The 14563-nt window shown below is 42.2% G+C and overlaps 1 protein-coding gene across 3 annotated transcripts; it reads right to left on the reverse strand.

Annotated features, from left to right (window-relative positions):
* Positions 1-3482: 3482 nt before the first annotated feature.
* Positions 3483-14207, reverse strand: ABRACL (ABRA C-terminal like). Of its 3 annotated transcripts, XM_014451866.2 has the most exons (4): positions 14073-14207; positions 9466-9561; positions 9135-9201; positions 3483-4050 (listed from the first exon to the last, which is right to left on the reverse strand). In XM_014451866.2, the coding sequence occupies exons 2-4, from the start codon at positions 9508-9510 to the stop codon at positions 3866-3868; spliced, it is 297 nt and encodes a 98-aa protein (XP_014307352.1). In that variant the 5' UTR covers positions 9511-9561; positions 14073-14207; the 3' UTR covers positions 3483-3865. The 3 variants fall into 3 exon arrangements, with proteins under 3 accessions (XP_014307352.1, XP_006084472.1, XP_014307353.1); XM_006084410.3 differs by lacking the exon at positions 9466-9561 and having other exon boundaries at positions 14073-14204; XM_014451867.1 differs by lacking the exons at positions 9466-9561; positions 14073-14207 and adding an exon at positions 9315-9459.
* Positions 14208-14563: the final 356 nt, after the last annotated feature.

Raw genomic sequence — 14563 nt, forward strand, 5'->3', positions numbered from 1 at the left:
TACATAAATAAATGTACTATTATCTTTAAAGTAGACATACTGATCTTATGGTTAATAAAATGCAAATATTTAAAATCTTTGCTGAAGTCATGGTAGCTTTTCATATTTTCTATTTTTTTAGTATGTATTTTGTATTATGTATTCTCTTAATCATGGATACTAAAAGTACACATGTGGAGGGAATATTTGTTATGCTTAAAAGGGGAATTTTTAAATGCACATTCTCCAAACTGGAAGTTGCTGTCTTTATGGTCTACCGTAAATCACAGAGATCTCTCAGGAAAGTCTTGTTAGATTGCAATCATACTGCCTGCCAGGCCCATAGGCACGTCTAAGGCAGCTAGCTCACAGGCCCTGTGCAGTGGCTGTAGGCTGCATGCCTTGCCCTCCCCTGTTTTCAGCCGTAACTGATTGGATGAGGGGACGGCAGCTGACCCAGTCAATCCTTAACCTGGCCAATGACCAATGGAGTGGCCTGGCACAGAAAGTTCTGTCAACTACGCACAAACCGAGCTACTCAGGCTCTTTATGTTAAGCATTTTAATTCAGACATACAGCATATGAGACAGCTAGAAGCAAGGGACACTAATAAAGTAATAAGGGGGCAAACTAAAGCTTAAGTAGAAGCTATGAATTTAAAAGATGAGGAATCTTATCAGAAGCAAAAGGAGAAGCCAGTCAGTAGAATTGGATCCATGAAAATAGTAGAGAGGTGTTATTAACAGGGAAGCTCTATGCCCTGAGGGATGCTTCCTTCCCAGGGCTGTGCATCGTAGTAAAGAGCCTGGGGGAATCCGCCCAGGAGATGCTTTCTCAGGGAAATGCTTGGGCCCCACCAGTTCTACTCCCCAGCACGTAGATGTTGAGAAATTTTTGCATCACCAAAGCTATCCTGACGCTCTCTGGTTAGTTGTCCCACATCTCCTGCAACTCCACCAGGGCACATTTCCCCAACTTGAATTACAGTGAGCTAGTTACCTTACCTTCCTAACTGGCGCATATAGATCTAATTGTTACCTAGCTAAGTGAGTCTCCATTCCTTCCAACCCAAAGTGTCTTCACTAGAAGGAGAACTACAGAAAAAAAATTTTTTTTAATGAGACCTTTTGTTGAGGCAGCTAAAGAAAAACTACAAGATATGGGTCTTCATATAGACTCCTCTTCCAGAAAAATATGATCATTTCTGATTTCTCATCATAAAAAGCTTTTGAGGAGTGAGTTTTCTTTGAAGAGTTATTTATATCTTTTGCTAAGGAAGAGGAAACTACAAGATTATTTGATCGTAAATAACTTAACAGCACATGCCTTTCTCTTGACTTTTCCTAGATATACGAGGCTATAAATGAATGAGGCCAATACCACATGCCACAGAGGAAAGGCTTGTCCCTTGGCCATCACATATGTTTGTATTTTGTCTATCAGTCCATAGGCCTTTTTTTCCTTATTGTCTGGAACCATAGGAAACAGCTTAGACACCAGAAAAATCTGAGATGTTAGTGTTCAGTTAAGACAAATTCCTCAAGTCAACTTTTCCATAACTTATTTTTAAATGTGCCTCCAGGGCACAAAAGGGTGCTTGGATTTTCTGTGATGGGAACTTAAGGAAACTTGAGTGCAAAATTGGTAACTTCAATTTTTCAATTAGCAGTCATTCACTATAAGTTGATGAGCTATACTTATAGATTGTCTTACATAATATCAGTATACAAAATAGCACTGTTGTGGAAACCTACAATTAAAGTTATGTCATAAATAGTGGTACTTATCAAATTATTTCACATTTTTCACAGTTCTTTATAATGCATCATTATTAAGACACTTAAAATTATTTTTTCTATCTCAGGAGTACAATATAATGCCTCAACCAACTTTCCCAACCACAGCTCTCAATACTCCTCTTTCCTCCCTTCCTTATTTGCCTTTCTCTCCCTTTGTAGGCAGTAACGACCATCAGCAGAGTCCTTCCCAATCATTGTGCTGCTTTAAGACAGACTTCACTTCATCTCAGCTCCCCCCTGGAATAATTCATGATTTGTGCATCTGTATCCCTATATCATTTACACAAAGCTTCTATATGTAATACATATTGCGTAAATGGTTTGTTTTTCTTTGAAAATTGGAATCAAATTGTATTCTTATTTTGCTTTGCTTTAATAATCCATATTGCCTAGCACAGTGACTTGCCCGAAGTAGATGCTATAAATTTTCATTTCATGAATGATAATGTTTGTGTACACTATTTACAATTTTAACTCCCACCCACCTATAGCCAATGGCACTCATTACTGAGATGATTAACTGGAATGCAGTTTATGGCCAAAAGGATTAGTTGCACTGTGAATCTGGCTCAAAAAGAAATGAAATTGATGATTCTGAATTTTTAAGGCCAGGATCCAAATAAGAGAAACTACTACCCATATATGAAGCCATTACAAAGAGCTCTCGAATCTAAAGGGAAATATCTGCATTATCACCACCCCCATGATATTCTTGGGCAATGTTTTAGCTGGCTTGTCTGACTGCATCTTTACTCTCTACAATCCACCTTAGTTACCAGTGACAGAGTGACCTTCACTGCACATCACTGTCATTGTGGAACTTCCCTGCTCCAATTTCTGTTCAGACTCTTCTCCCTGATTCCCAGGTTCCACCTCAATTACCCAATCTGAATCACCCCTCTCCCTCATATTCCCCTCAACCTGATGTTCTCTGACCTTCCACAAGATCATGCCTTGCTAATTTGTGTCTCTCTGTCTTACCTTTAGTCATTACCCTCCCACAGTCTCATTTTCCCCCTCTGGATAATCAACTCTGATCATATGAATTCTGCCTCCTCCATGATTCCTTTGCCAACTGTCATGCTTTCTCTGATTTCACCCTCCTTGAGATTCTATATCACTTTCAATCCTGTACTACAGGCTGCAACATGCAATTATGGACAATCCTGTATTGTGTCAGGTGGGTCTAACTAATCCAATTAGAAAGTGAAGTTTTTAGGTTCCATGTTTTGGCGTGTCCCCTAACTCAATGATAAGCATACAACAGGCATCAAAATCAGTATGTTTTTCATAGGGCCCACCATAACATGAACCACCCCTACTTTTTAATTTTTTTTAATATATTTTATTGATTTTTTACAGAGAGGAAGGGAGAGGGATAGAGAGCCAGAAACATCGATGAGAGAGAAACATCAATCAGCTGCCTCCTGCACACCTCCCACTGGGGATGTGCCTGCAATCAAGGTACATGCCCTTGACCGGAATCGAACCTGGGACCTTTCAGTCCGCAGCCAACGCTCTATCCACTGAGCCAAACAGGCTACGGCCTACTTTTTAATTTTTAAACTATTCTGTAGTTTTAAGAGAATTTTTCTTCAAAGTAAGATAACTTTCACTGCAAGAGTAAGTTACCTACTCTTGATACAAAAACTCTATTCTGAGAGGCACATAAATCTTCAATGACAAAATAAAACAATAAGGCGCTTTTAAGATAGTAACATGTTTTTATTACATAAACATTAAAATATTCCTTGTGGGAGCTGGTCTTTAGTTTGCTTCTTGCTTTCACAGAATATCAATTATCTATGGAAATTGTCTAAGAATGATTTATGAAACTCTCACACGCCCACCACAAAAACCTCAATGCCTACATTTTTCAACCAGATTCCTGAGAAAAATAATCAGTTTTGTTTATTTTACAGTGTAATACATAAATTTTCTTTCAAGATATGAAAAGGATGGACTTCTAAAATGAGTCTCCTTTTGTTTACAAAGTTCTATAAAAATACATTAACTATGCTCATGTTTTTCCTCTGACTTGAAAATATTCCAGTTTACCAGAAAATAACAATGATATGCAAACCACATTAATCTTGCAGCAATATAATGTCAACATCATCATGAACACCTTGCAAAAGTAGCTCTCCTGGGTATGTAACAATCTTCCTTCGTTTTGCAGCTTTGAGTGTTCCTACCAATGCTTCAAAGAGGTTGGCACATTTGTCATCTCGGAAGAGGACCCCAAATTTCACACTTAACTTCCCATCAGCATCTAATTTGAAAAAATACAATGTTAGTCGATGCAAAGTCTGTTTCTTGTCCCCATGTATGGAAGAATTATATAATCTTTAATACACATCTAACCATAGGTTAACCAAAATTACAATTTAACACGGAACAGTCATAAATTCAGTGTAATCTCTTGCCAGGTCCAAAAAGTGATGAAATAAATAAAACATGTTGCACACCTCTTAGCCTTAGTATCCTCTGGAAAAAGACTGGGAAGAAAACCAAGCAACATTTGCAAAAGGTGAATGTGTTAGTGCTACTACTATGGACCAATTTCTCTTTCTAAATTTTGATGTTTTTAATTGTATTAGTTGTTGAATCAATAAAAATAACAAAGAGTCAGGAGCAATGCTTCTCTCAATGTGTCATATATGTACTCAGAACCCCCAGGGAGAGAGTGATGACCTTAAAAATGAAAAAAATCTGTATTTACTGAGATCCCTAGATTATCTAGATTGGCGACCAGTTCTTAATACAGATGTTAAAAATTAAGGTATAGCCCTGGCTGGTTTGGCTCAGTGGATGAAGTGTTGGCCTGTGGACTAAAGAGTCGTGGATTTGATTCAGGTCAAGGACACATGCCTGGGTTGCCGGCTCAATCCCCCCTAGGGGGCATGCAGGAGGCAGCCAATCAATGAGTCTCTCTCATCATTGATGTTTCTATCTCTCTCTCCCTCTCCCTTCCTCTCTGAAATCAATATATATATTTTTTAATTAAGGTATATACTAAAAGAAAATATGAGTTACTAAGCCATAAAAAGACATGGAGGAACCTTAAATCATATTACAAAGTGAAAGAAGGTAATGTGAAAAGGCTACATGCTGAATGATTCCAACTACAGAACATTCTGGAAAAGGAAAAACTATGAAAAAAAAACAAAACTAAGTAAAATGATCAGTGGTTTTCATGAGTTGGGGTGGGGAGAGATGAACAGGCTAGGCTTCCCAATACATGCTTTCAGTTTGCCTGTCTTTCTTCCTGCTGCCTAAGAGACCCACAAGGGCTGAGATGGAATTTTGTTTATTTTCACATCTCCAGCACTTAAGCACAAAAGCAGCACTCAAGAAATATTTGTTGAATGAAAGAATTTAAATCTCCAGATAATCTTTATCCACTTAATTTTTTTCTACTGGATGGAAAATGAGAGCAGAATTTTATTTTTAAAGAAACAGATAAAACTAAATCAATTTCCAGCTTCAGCTAATATATCATATTGAGATTAGTCTAAATATGATCAATCTATATCATAATTTAGATCCATCAAATTATTCCACAACTTAAATAATTTACCATAGCATGTCAGTAGATAACACATCTCCATAGATACTTTCCAATTCATAAGTCATCCATTACCAGAAACAGGTAAGTAAAGAAGGCCTAGTGAAACTGCAATCTTCAAAATATTTTCATCCTTATAGAAGTTATGACAATTACTTCGTTGTCTTCTAGTTTGTAAAGCTGCTAATTTTGAAGTGTGGGCTCAGTTTACCCTTGCAGAACAGTAACACTGTGCTAGGGATATAGAGGCTAGACTTTTACACTCCATCTTACCCAAAAGGCTGAGAAGCGATAGAGGTTAGACTTTTAAACTATTTTTTTATTATATTTTTTTGGTTAATCCTCACCTGAGGATGTTTTTCTATTGATTTTTAGAGAGAGTGGAAGGGAGGAGGAGAGACAGACAGAGAGAGAAACATTGATATGAGAGAGACACATCAATTGTTTGCCTCCCATACAAACTCTGACCAGGACCGGGGATCGAGCCTGCAACCAAGGTTAACCAGAATTGAACCCAAGACCCTGTGAGCCAAACTGGCTAGGGCTAGACTTTTAAATGCAATGAATCTGACCAATTAACACTCAGCTGACACGCAGAAAGATCTAAGAGAAAAAAGAATGCTATGAATCTTTGGAAATACATCTTTAATACCTTTAACCAACCAAACAATAGTACTACTCTATTTCCTAGACTCTAAGACCTAGAGTAACATGACCTCACAGAGCTCCAGAGAAATTGGGAATGTAGAAAGGAGGACCAGCCCAGCTGGCATGGCTCAGTGGTTGAGTGTCGACCTATGAACCAAGAGGTCACAGATCGATTCCTGGTCAGGGCACATGCCCGGGTTGTAGGCTCGATCCCCAGTGTGGGGCATCCAGGAGGCAGCCGATCCATGATTCTCTCTCATCATTGATGTTTTCATCTCTCTCTCCCTCCCCTTTCTTCTCTGAAATCAATAAAAATAAATTAAAAAAAAAAGGAGGCCCTAACCGGTTTGGCTCAGTGGATAGAGAGTCAGCCTGCGAACTCAAGGGTCCCAGGTTCGATTCCGGTCAAGGGCACGTACCTTGGTTGCGGGCACATCCCCAGTAGGGAGTGTGCAGGAGGCAGCTGATCGATGTTTCTAACTCTCTATCACTCTCCCTTCCTCTCTGTAAAAAATCAATAAAATATGTTAAAAATAAAAATAAAATTTAAAAAAAGGAGGACCCACGTAGATGGATCATTGTTGAAAAGAAGACTCACCAAACTTCCACCAAGTGGGTATGATGAAGTGGGTGGGAGAAAAATGGGGTTAGGAAAGATTATTCATTGGTTTGATTGAGGAACTAAATAAATGACAACCTCCGCTGTCTCCTCCTGTTCTCCACAAACATTCCAAATGCAGCTCATGCATTTCCTCCGGAACTGACCTGTCCTACACTCCAGAGTCTTACCTAATAGCCAAGGATTCATTGAGTGCCCCCAACTACTACAGTTTTCAAGAATCTTTTTCTCTGAGACCATACTAAATTGGATGACGGCACTTCACAGCTTAGCATACCATTTTTCCTGATAATTAGCTCATGTGTTTTTAATCTATTTTTCTCACCTTAGTAGTAAGATCTTTGAGGGACAGGAACACACTTTATGTCACTTGTACCTAACACAGTGCTTGCATACACAGATTTCCAACAAATAGTAACTGACCATATGATTAAACTCGGTTGTTGAGCCCACACTAACTTTTATATGCCTAGTTTATTTTTTTCTTGGTATATTTCAGTGATGATGACCTAGGTTTAATGAAGAAATAAAATGACTAGAGAAGACCAGAAAGAACAATGGCCCCCAAACACTTCCATGTCCTAATCCCCAGAACCCATGAATGTATTACCTTACATGGTAAAGAAAATTTTGTAGATGTGATTAAGGACCCTGAAGTGGGGAGATTATCTGGGACTATCTGGGTGAGCCCAATGTAATCAATCACAAGTATCCTTTAAAAGTGGAAGAGGGAGCCCTGGATGGTGTGGCTCAGTTGGTTGGAGCATCATCCCGTACACCAAAAGGTTGCTGGTTTGATTCTCAGTCAGGGCACATGCCCAGGTTTTCGGTTCGGTTCATTCAGGGCACACACGGGAGGTAACCTATCAATGTTTCTCTCTCACAGGGATGATTTTCCTCTCTCTCTCTTTCTCCCCCTTCTTCTCTCTAAAATCAATAAAAAATACATATCTTTGGGTGAGGATTTTTTTTAATTGAAGAGAAAGGCAGAAGATGAAATCAGAATGCCAGCTTTGAAGATGGAGAAACAGGGCCATGAGCCAAGAATGCAGGTTGCTTCTAGAAGCTAGAAAAAGACTAGGAAACAGATTCAGATTCTCTAGGACCTTCAGAAAGGAATGCACCCTGCCAACACCTTGATTTTAATCCAGGGAGACCCTTATCACACTGCTATGGTTTAATGTTTGTGTTCCCCTCCTCCCTCCAAACTCTTAAGTTCTGAATTGCTAAAGTCTGATACTAGCAGATGGTGCCTTTGGAAGATGCTAAAGTCATGAGGGTGTAAGGATTTAAAGTCATGAATCATAAAGATTAATGCCTTATAAAAGAGGCTGCAAAGAGATCCAAGCCCCATCCACCATGTGAGGATAAAAAAAGAAATCTGTGACCTGGAAGAGGACCTAACCCACCATGCTGGTACCCTGATCTTGGACTTCTAGCCTCCAGAACTATGAGCAATACAGTTCTGCTCTTTATAAGCTGGTCTGTGGTATTTTGTAATAGCAGCACCAATGAACTAAGATAGACTCCCAAACTGCTTTATTCTTAGGATATTAAAAGCATTGTTTCACATCACTAAGTTTGTAGTAATGTTATGGCAACAATAGAAAACTAATACAGGGATGTTTGATATGAATGGCTTAATAGAATTTTCAAAGTATGTCTTGTTATTTCAAATGATTTGTAATTCATAAGCAGATAGAGCCGTAAGAAGAATTAAGCTATAATGATAAAACAACTCTTATGAGGTAATTTAAAACCGTTTTTCACTAATATGATATAATTTTATAACTTTGAGTTCCATTATCCTAGTTATTGCTGAATATGTCTGGTGCTCTTACATTTTCAAAACATTCCCCAAATCTTCCATGTCTTACCTGAGATGTACAAATACCCAAAGGTACAAGTACAATAGTTACTTTCATTTCGCTTTGGGAAAGGGACACTAATACTACCAATTTTACATATCACTAATTTCATGGTAGCTTCTTAGATGCTGCTGAAGAAAAAGCTGACTTTAAAAAAAAATTGCCTAAAGGTTGGTTATAACTAATGTACATAAATACCTGATTATATAAAACTCAAGAATTTGGAGAAAATATAATATAAAATTTAATATAATTTCAATTTTAGTCCCTAGACACTTGGAAGTTTAAAAAATGCTGGCAGGATAAAGCAGAAAATAAATTTTAGTCGTGTGACAAATAAAAATTTGAATATGATTCAATTACCAGATTTCAATGCAGCCAGATTAAAGAGGCACAGCAATTTTCATTCCATTCAAAGGATAATGAAATATCTTAACCATTCTTTGCATCAGGACCCCAATACCCCACTAGCTTTGTGTCTCCACATATTAATTCATGGCTGAGGGCACTTGTCATCTGTGACTGAGGGAAGGGCTGTCATAGTTGTGTCCTGAGGCCTGGTGACTCCTTCCTAGGTTTCTACCAAAAGTGCTGGTCCTACCTGCTCTGAAGCAAACTCAATAGAAATACTGTATCTGTGTTATAATACTTACTCTTTGAACCCAAACGGTGAATTTCCTCCACTAAGAGGTTAACCTCGTGTTCCACATTCATTGCTGCCTGAGGGAGAAAACAAAAAGTCTGTATTATTGCCATTTCTACATTCCATTAAGCACTTCTTGCCAAATCCAAGGGTCCTTTCTTTTATGTAGCAATTGTCAGAATTAATTTACCATGCTCCTCTTCCTAAAATTACTTGTGTGATGTGCATGGCACTAGAGTACTTCCATTTTCCTTCCATCTGCGTAACTTCCCTCTGGGCTGATCCCACTCTTAGTCTACACATTCTATTGGGAAGAATGCAGCCATTTTCCTTGCACCCACTCTTAATTCTAAGTCCATCCTCTTCATGGTGCGGCTGCAGGCCATCAAAAATACAAAGGTGAGTTCATTGGACACAGACAATAGGGTGGTGAAGGCCTGGGCGGGGGAGGTCAATGGGGGAAAAGGAGTATATATGTAATACTTTCGACAATAAAGATTTTAAAAATAATACAAAAGTGAGTGACACAAGGACCTGCCCTCAGGGCAACCAACCCTCCAGAAAGGAAGAACGGCCTGGAATGCATAGCAGTGTGACTGTACTCCTTGACTGATGGGTCCAAGGCATTATGGGAGCACAAAGAAGGAAGCCACAGGCTTCATGGAGGTCACTGGGGAGGTGTAGGCCAGGTAGATAGTTAGGAAAGAGTGTTCAATGCATGGGAAAGAGCATGTACAAAAGCATAGAAGCAAAGGGAAAAAGGCAGGCCCTAAGTTAGGAGCTGGAGATACCAACATAAACGTACACACTGCCTCCCCTCTGGGAGCCTGCAGTCTAGTGGGGAAGGAAGATTGATACAAGGCAATTTTAATAATGTCAGGTCAGTGCAACAATGACTCCTAGGTCACACACAGGGCCATGTCCTTACCTGGACAGTGCACAGTGTACCTGACGACAATAAAGTAGTGGTGAAGACTATTCATCTTCAGATAACGGTCTGAAGCTATTAAACTTATTTTGGCCTACTAGGTCCTCCACAGGCTGGGTTCTGCCCACCATTCCAGCTTCCTCTACTCATTCCACCTGAACTCTAGCTACAGCTACCTGGGGCTTCTTTTTGTCCTTCAAATGTCCCTCAATCTCTCACATCCAACCTTCCCATATACTGTTCCTTCAACCCAGACTATGACTATTCCTCTTTCTTGGGCTAACTCCCACACATTCAGTCCCAGCTTAGATATAACTTCCTCCGAAGCCTTCCATGAAGCCTGCAGTAGGAGAGTTCCCCCATGGAGTGTCCCAAAGCATTGTCCACCCTCATCATTTCATTTGATTGGAATAACGGATTTCTTAGCTTTCACCGCAAGGTAAAGCTCCTCTAGTCAGGGATCTGATTGTAATGCTGTCTGCTGGGTTGTCTGGCACCAAGAGCACAGGTTCAATGAATATTGTTTCTATGGACTGAAATCGCAAAGGCTTGAGAGAGGATGGAACTACAACTATGGGATTGTCACCAGAAAGCTGCTGATTTAAGTGGAGAACAGAGAGGAGCTCTCAGAGGAAGAGCACAGAGACAGAAAAGGGAAAGTAAAGGGGCCTGGCAAACAGCTAGAGTGAGAGGAGAGAAATACCAGCAAGAAGAGGGGAAAGCAGATTGAGGTGGAGGAGAGAGCCCTGACCGAGTTGGGTCAAAGAAGTAAAAGAAGAAGAGTTTCCATAAGAAGGCAGTAATCTACAGTGAAAAGGACAACAGGAGGGTCAGAAAGTATGCATCAATCATCAGTCTGTTTTCCAATCTTAAATTCTCCAAATCAGATAAGAGACTAAAAAGGTGTGGTTGTGTGAATGGTTTACTTTGGGGTGACAATTTGGAAAAAAAAAAAAAAAAACATTATCCAGACAGATTGTAACTAATTCCTGGTAGCTTTTAAAAACAAGAATGACTTCTAGGTTTAGACTATACTGATTGGGACCTCAGATTTTCCATCAGCTAATAATTAAAAGCGCAACTGCCGTCTGCTACATTACATGTAAGAATATTACAATTTAAGAAGCCTGTATTGCAATAAATGCACATAAAACTATAAAAATTATAGGAACTTTGTGTTGGTGAATTTTATCTATAACATTATATACTCAATTCAAGATATAGTTTAAGAGAGCTACTCATAAGCTAAAATACAGCCAAAGGACATCACTGAAAGGCATACCATGAGAATTATGGTAGAAAAAACACATCCCTGTAAATGTCAGCATGGGGGACAGTTGCTGTTTTTACCTACCCAGCACCCATTCCCCATGTTGGCACCATTAGTCTAATTTTTGTTTGGATCAAGTCTTCCTACCTCTAAACTCATGTACCTTGGATAGAGCCTTGCCCTAAACTCCAGTAATGGTTCGGAGCCAGAATAACTGATTGGGGGCATAGGTAAATGATTTCATCCCGAACAATGAGGTACTGTCCCACTGGGTTCTAAGATGTAAGTTTACAGCCCCTGATGTAAACAGCTACCATTGGGAGGAATCTTACAGGAATAAAGCTGGAACAAAGAAAAGTCCAACCACATAACAATGATTGAGCCAATACAGGGCCCTGGACTTTCCAGTCACATAAACCAATCAACTTTCCTGGTTTTGTGTTTTTGAATGAGTTTCTGTCACTTGCATTCTAAAGACTCTTGACCCAAAAAGTTAGCCTGGAGAAGACCTACCACTATTTTTATTTTAATTAAAGCTCCCTTTATGTACCTATGTGAAGAGTTTTATGTTGCTCTATCGGATGAGATGGATAGATGTAATAGAAAGGCAGATTTGGGAGCCATATAAGAAAAATTTCTCTAACAGTCAAAATTGCCTAACAATGAATAAAGGTGACGACACCCTGTTCTCAAAAGCATTAATGCAGAAGTCCTGTGGATCTGTGAGGGTTGTTGAGCAAATTAGCCCACATTGGTTAGAAGGGAGAGTGAAATGCCCAAGCGGATTATGGTCCTAATTCTCAGATTCTATGATTTCCTCCCATTCTGAAAATTTCTCTAACACCATTCTCCACTCCTTCCACCTACTAGCCACACACTTCAGACAAAGCTCTCCTTTGATAATGAGACTCAAAATGGAAATCCCTTTATTATGTATAGTGTGAATACCTGCACCCTGTTAAACAGATGTATGCTCATCCAATTTTAAGAAGGGAAGGCAACCAGCATTTCTTTATAATTAATTACATATGAGGCTCCTTATCTGTTAATTCATGTAATCCTAAGAGCCTTGCTGAGTATTTATTATTTATCCCCATTTTATGAATGATGAAACTGGCTGTTGTCCCTGGGAGTGTGTGTGTGGGGGGGGGGGGGGGAGTGAGGGGACGCTGGCACAATTAAATGCTGTTGCTACCACATCCTCATCCTCTTCCATCTCCCCCTCCTTTTGTTCCTCTTTTTCTTTGCTAGTTATTATGCAAAGTGCAGTAAATGCAATAGAGTTGCATTTGTATGAAATATTACAAAACGAGTATTTACTAAGGGAGAGCAAGAAGGGCTCCCTGCCCAGACCCCCTCCCCCCCCACAAGTAGGAAAATAGCAGGCATAGGAACTATTGCTAGCATACACAGTTTGGCATGATTTATTTATTTTATTATTTAGCGGGGACAATGGGGTAGAAATATCCATTGTTACACAATCCTTGGAAGGCCCATGGCATTTTATCTGGCTTGGGACTGGAGTAAGCAGCAAGATCAAAAACAATGAGAGGCCAGAAGCGGGCAAGTCCAGAGGGAAGAAAGAGCTCCTCAATGGGCCAATAGGAGGGAGAAGGGAGAGAAAAGGAGGAGGGGAGGGGGGGTGGGGGCGAGTGATTAAGGCAAGGCGGTGGCAGATGCTGGGCGGCCCTCTAATTGTGACTGAATGTAATTGGGCAGCATGCGTGGGAATCACAAAGAAAGCGGAATGTCAGAGGATTCAGCATATGATAAAATGCTCTATCATTAATACACATCTATGTAGGGACCCTTTATAAATCTTTTTTTTTTTAAGTTTGGAGGCAACACATGGACATTTTTTAATGTTGGAGGACTGCAGCCTCCTGGGAATCAGGAGCCAACTCCATGTGCTAGGGCGGACCACTTTTCCAGCCTTCCCAGACAATCGCAGACTAGCAGCTGGTGCGGGTCAGAGGGTGGCTGGGTTCCTTCCCGCCTGCTCCCGGGCGCGCACACTCCTTATTTGGTCATCTCGGCTGCAAGTTTGGGGGCTGGCCCCGAAGGTGTCCCCAGCCCCTGTCCCCAGAGGCCATCACACGCTCACCACCGCACTGGTTCAGAGCTGGGGAACGCGGGATCTGACCCCCTGCTCCGGGCCAGCACCGCGGGCTCGGGGGCGGCCTCCCCGGGAAGGGCCGCGTCCCGGAAGCCTTTGTCTCCGCGCTCCCGGAGCCCCGAGCGCCCCAGCGCGCCCACGACCGCGCGCCCAGACCCGGCAAGGAAAACGGACCTGCTCCGCTCCACAAACCCCTAGTGTCCCGCACTACCCCCACCCCACGTACAAGCAGGAGAGCACAGAGCCGCACCACCGCCCGCTCGCAGAACCCGCTGCCAGGAGGCCATCAAATTGCTCCTGGGCGTCTCGCCCCGCACCCCCTCCCTCCCGCTCCCTGCTCTGCAGATCGGGCGCCCGACACGCCGCACCGCAGCCGGGCTCCCCGTGCGCCCCCGGCCGGCTGAGCACCTCGGAGCCGAAGGCGGAAGTCTGCGGAGAGGTGGGGGCGTGGGGCGCGTCCATCCCGCCCCCAGCTCCAACTCAGCCCAATTCCAGGAGTAACATCCACGCGCCTCAGCCGCCCCCGGGTCCTGGCTCTCCACCCGCAGCCCACGATTCCCCCGCTGCTGGGCCTCCGCCGGATGCCCGGTCCGCCCCGGATACCTGGCCACCTCTCCCCAGGGGACTCGCTCACCTCTCCGCCTCCCTGGCTGGTCCGTAGAAAACCCGGTGCAGTCCGCGGGGGCGGGTTGTCGGATTAACCGCTCGGAGGAGGAAGAGGCTGAGGTAGGAAGTGATGAGGCACCGAGAAGGGCCTGTGTGCGGGGAGGGGAGGAGGAAGAGGAGGGAAGGGGGTGGTAAGAGTTTCTGCGCTCAGGAAGTGGGCCGCCCACACTCCCAGGGACAAGCCTATGAGGAAGAAACTCGGGGAGTGGAGACGCCCGATAAGGGGACAGAGTCCAGGCAAGTGGGAAAGGAACCCAGACCTCCACCTTTTCGATTGCCGCCACCTTTCCTTCGCGCTACCTGGAGACAGTAGTCCCCAGCCCCCTGCATCTGACGCCTGATCTCCTGCCAAGGTCCGGCTTCTAGCAGAAGAAATAAAGCGCCCCAACGTGCCGAATGCTGAGGTCTCCCAGGAGAAACGGGACTTTGGTTCTCCCGGCCAGGAGCAGGGGTCTCCAG

The sequence above is a fragment of the Myotis lucifugus genome, unplaced genomic scaffold (assembly GCF_000147115.1).
Source record: "Myotis lucifugus unplaced genomic scaffold, Myoluc2.0 scaffold_11, whole genome shotgun sequence".
NCBI lineage: Eukaryota > Metazoa > Chordata > Mammalia > Chiroptera > Vespertilionidae > Myotis > Myotis lucifugus.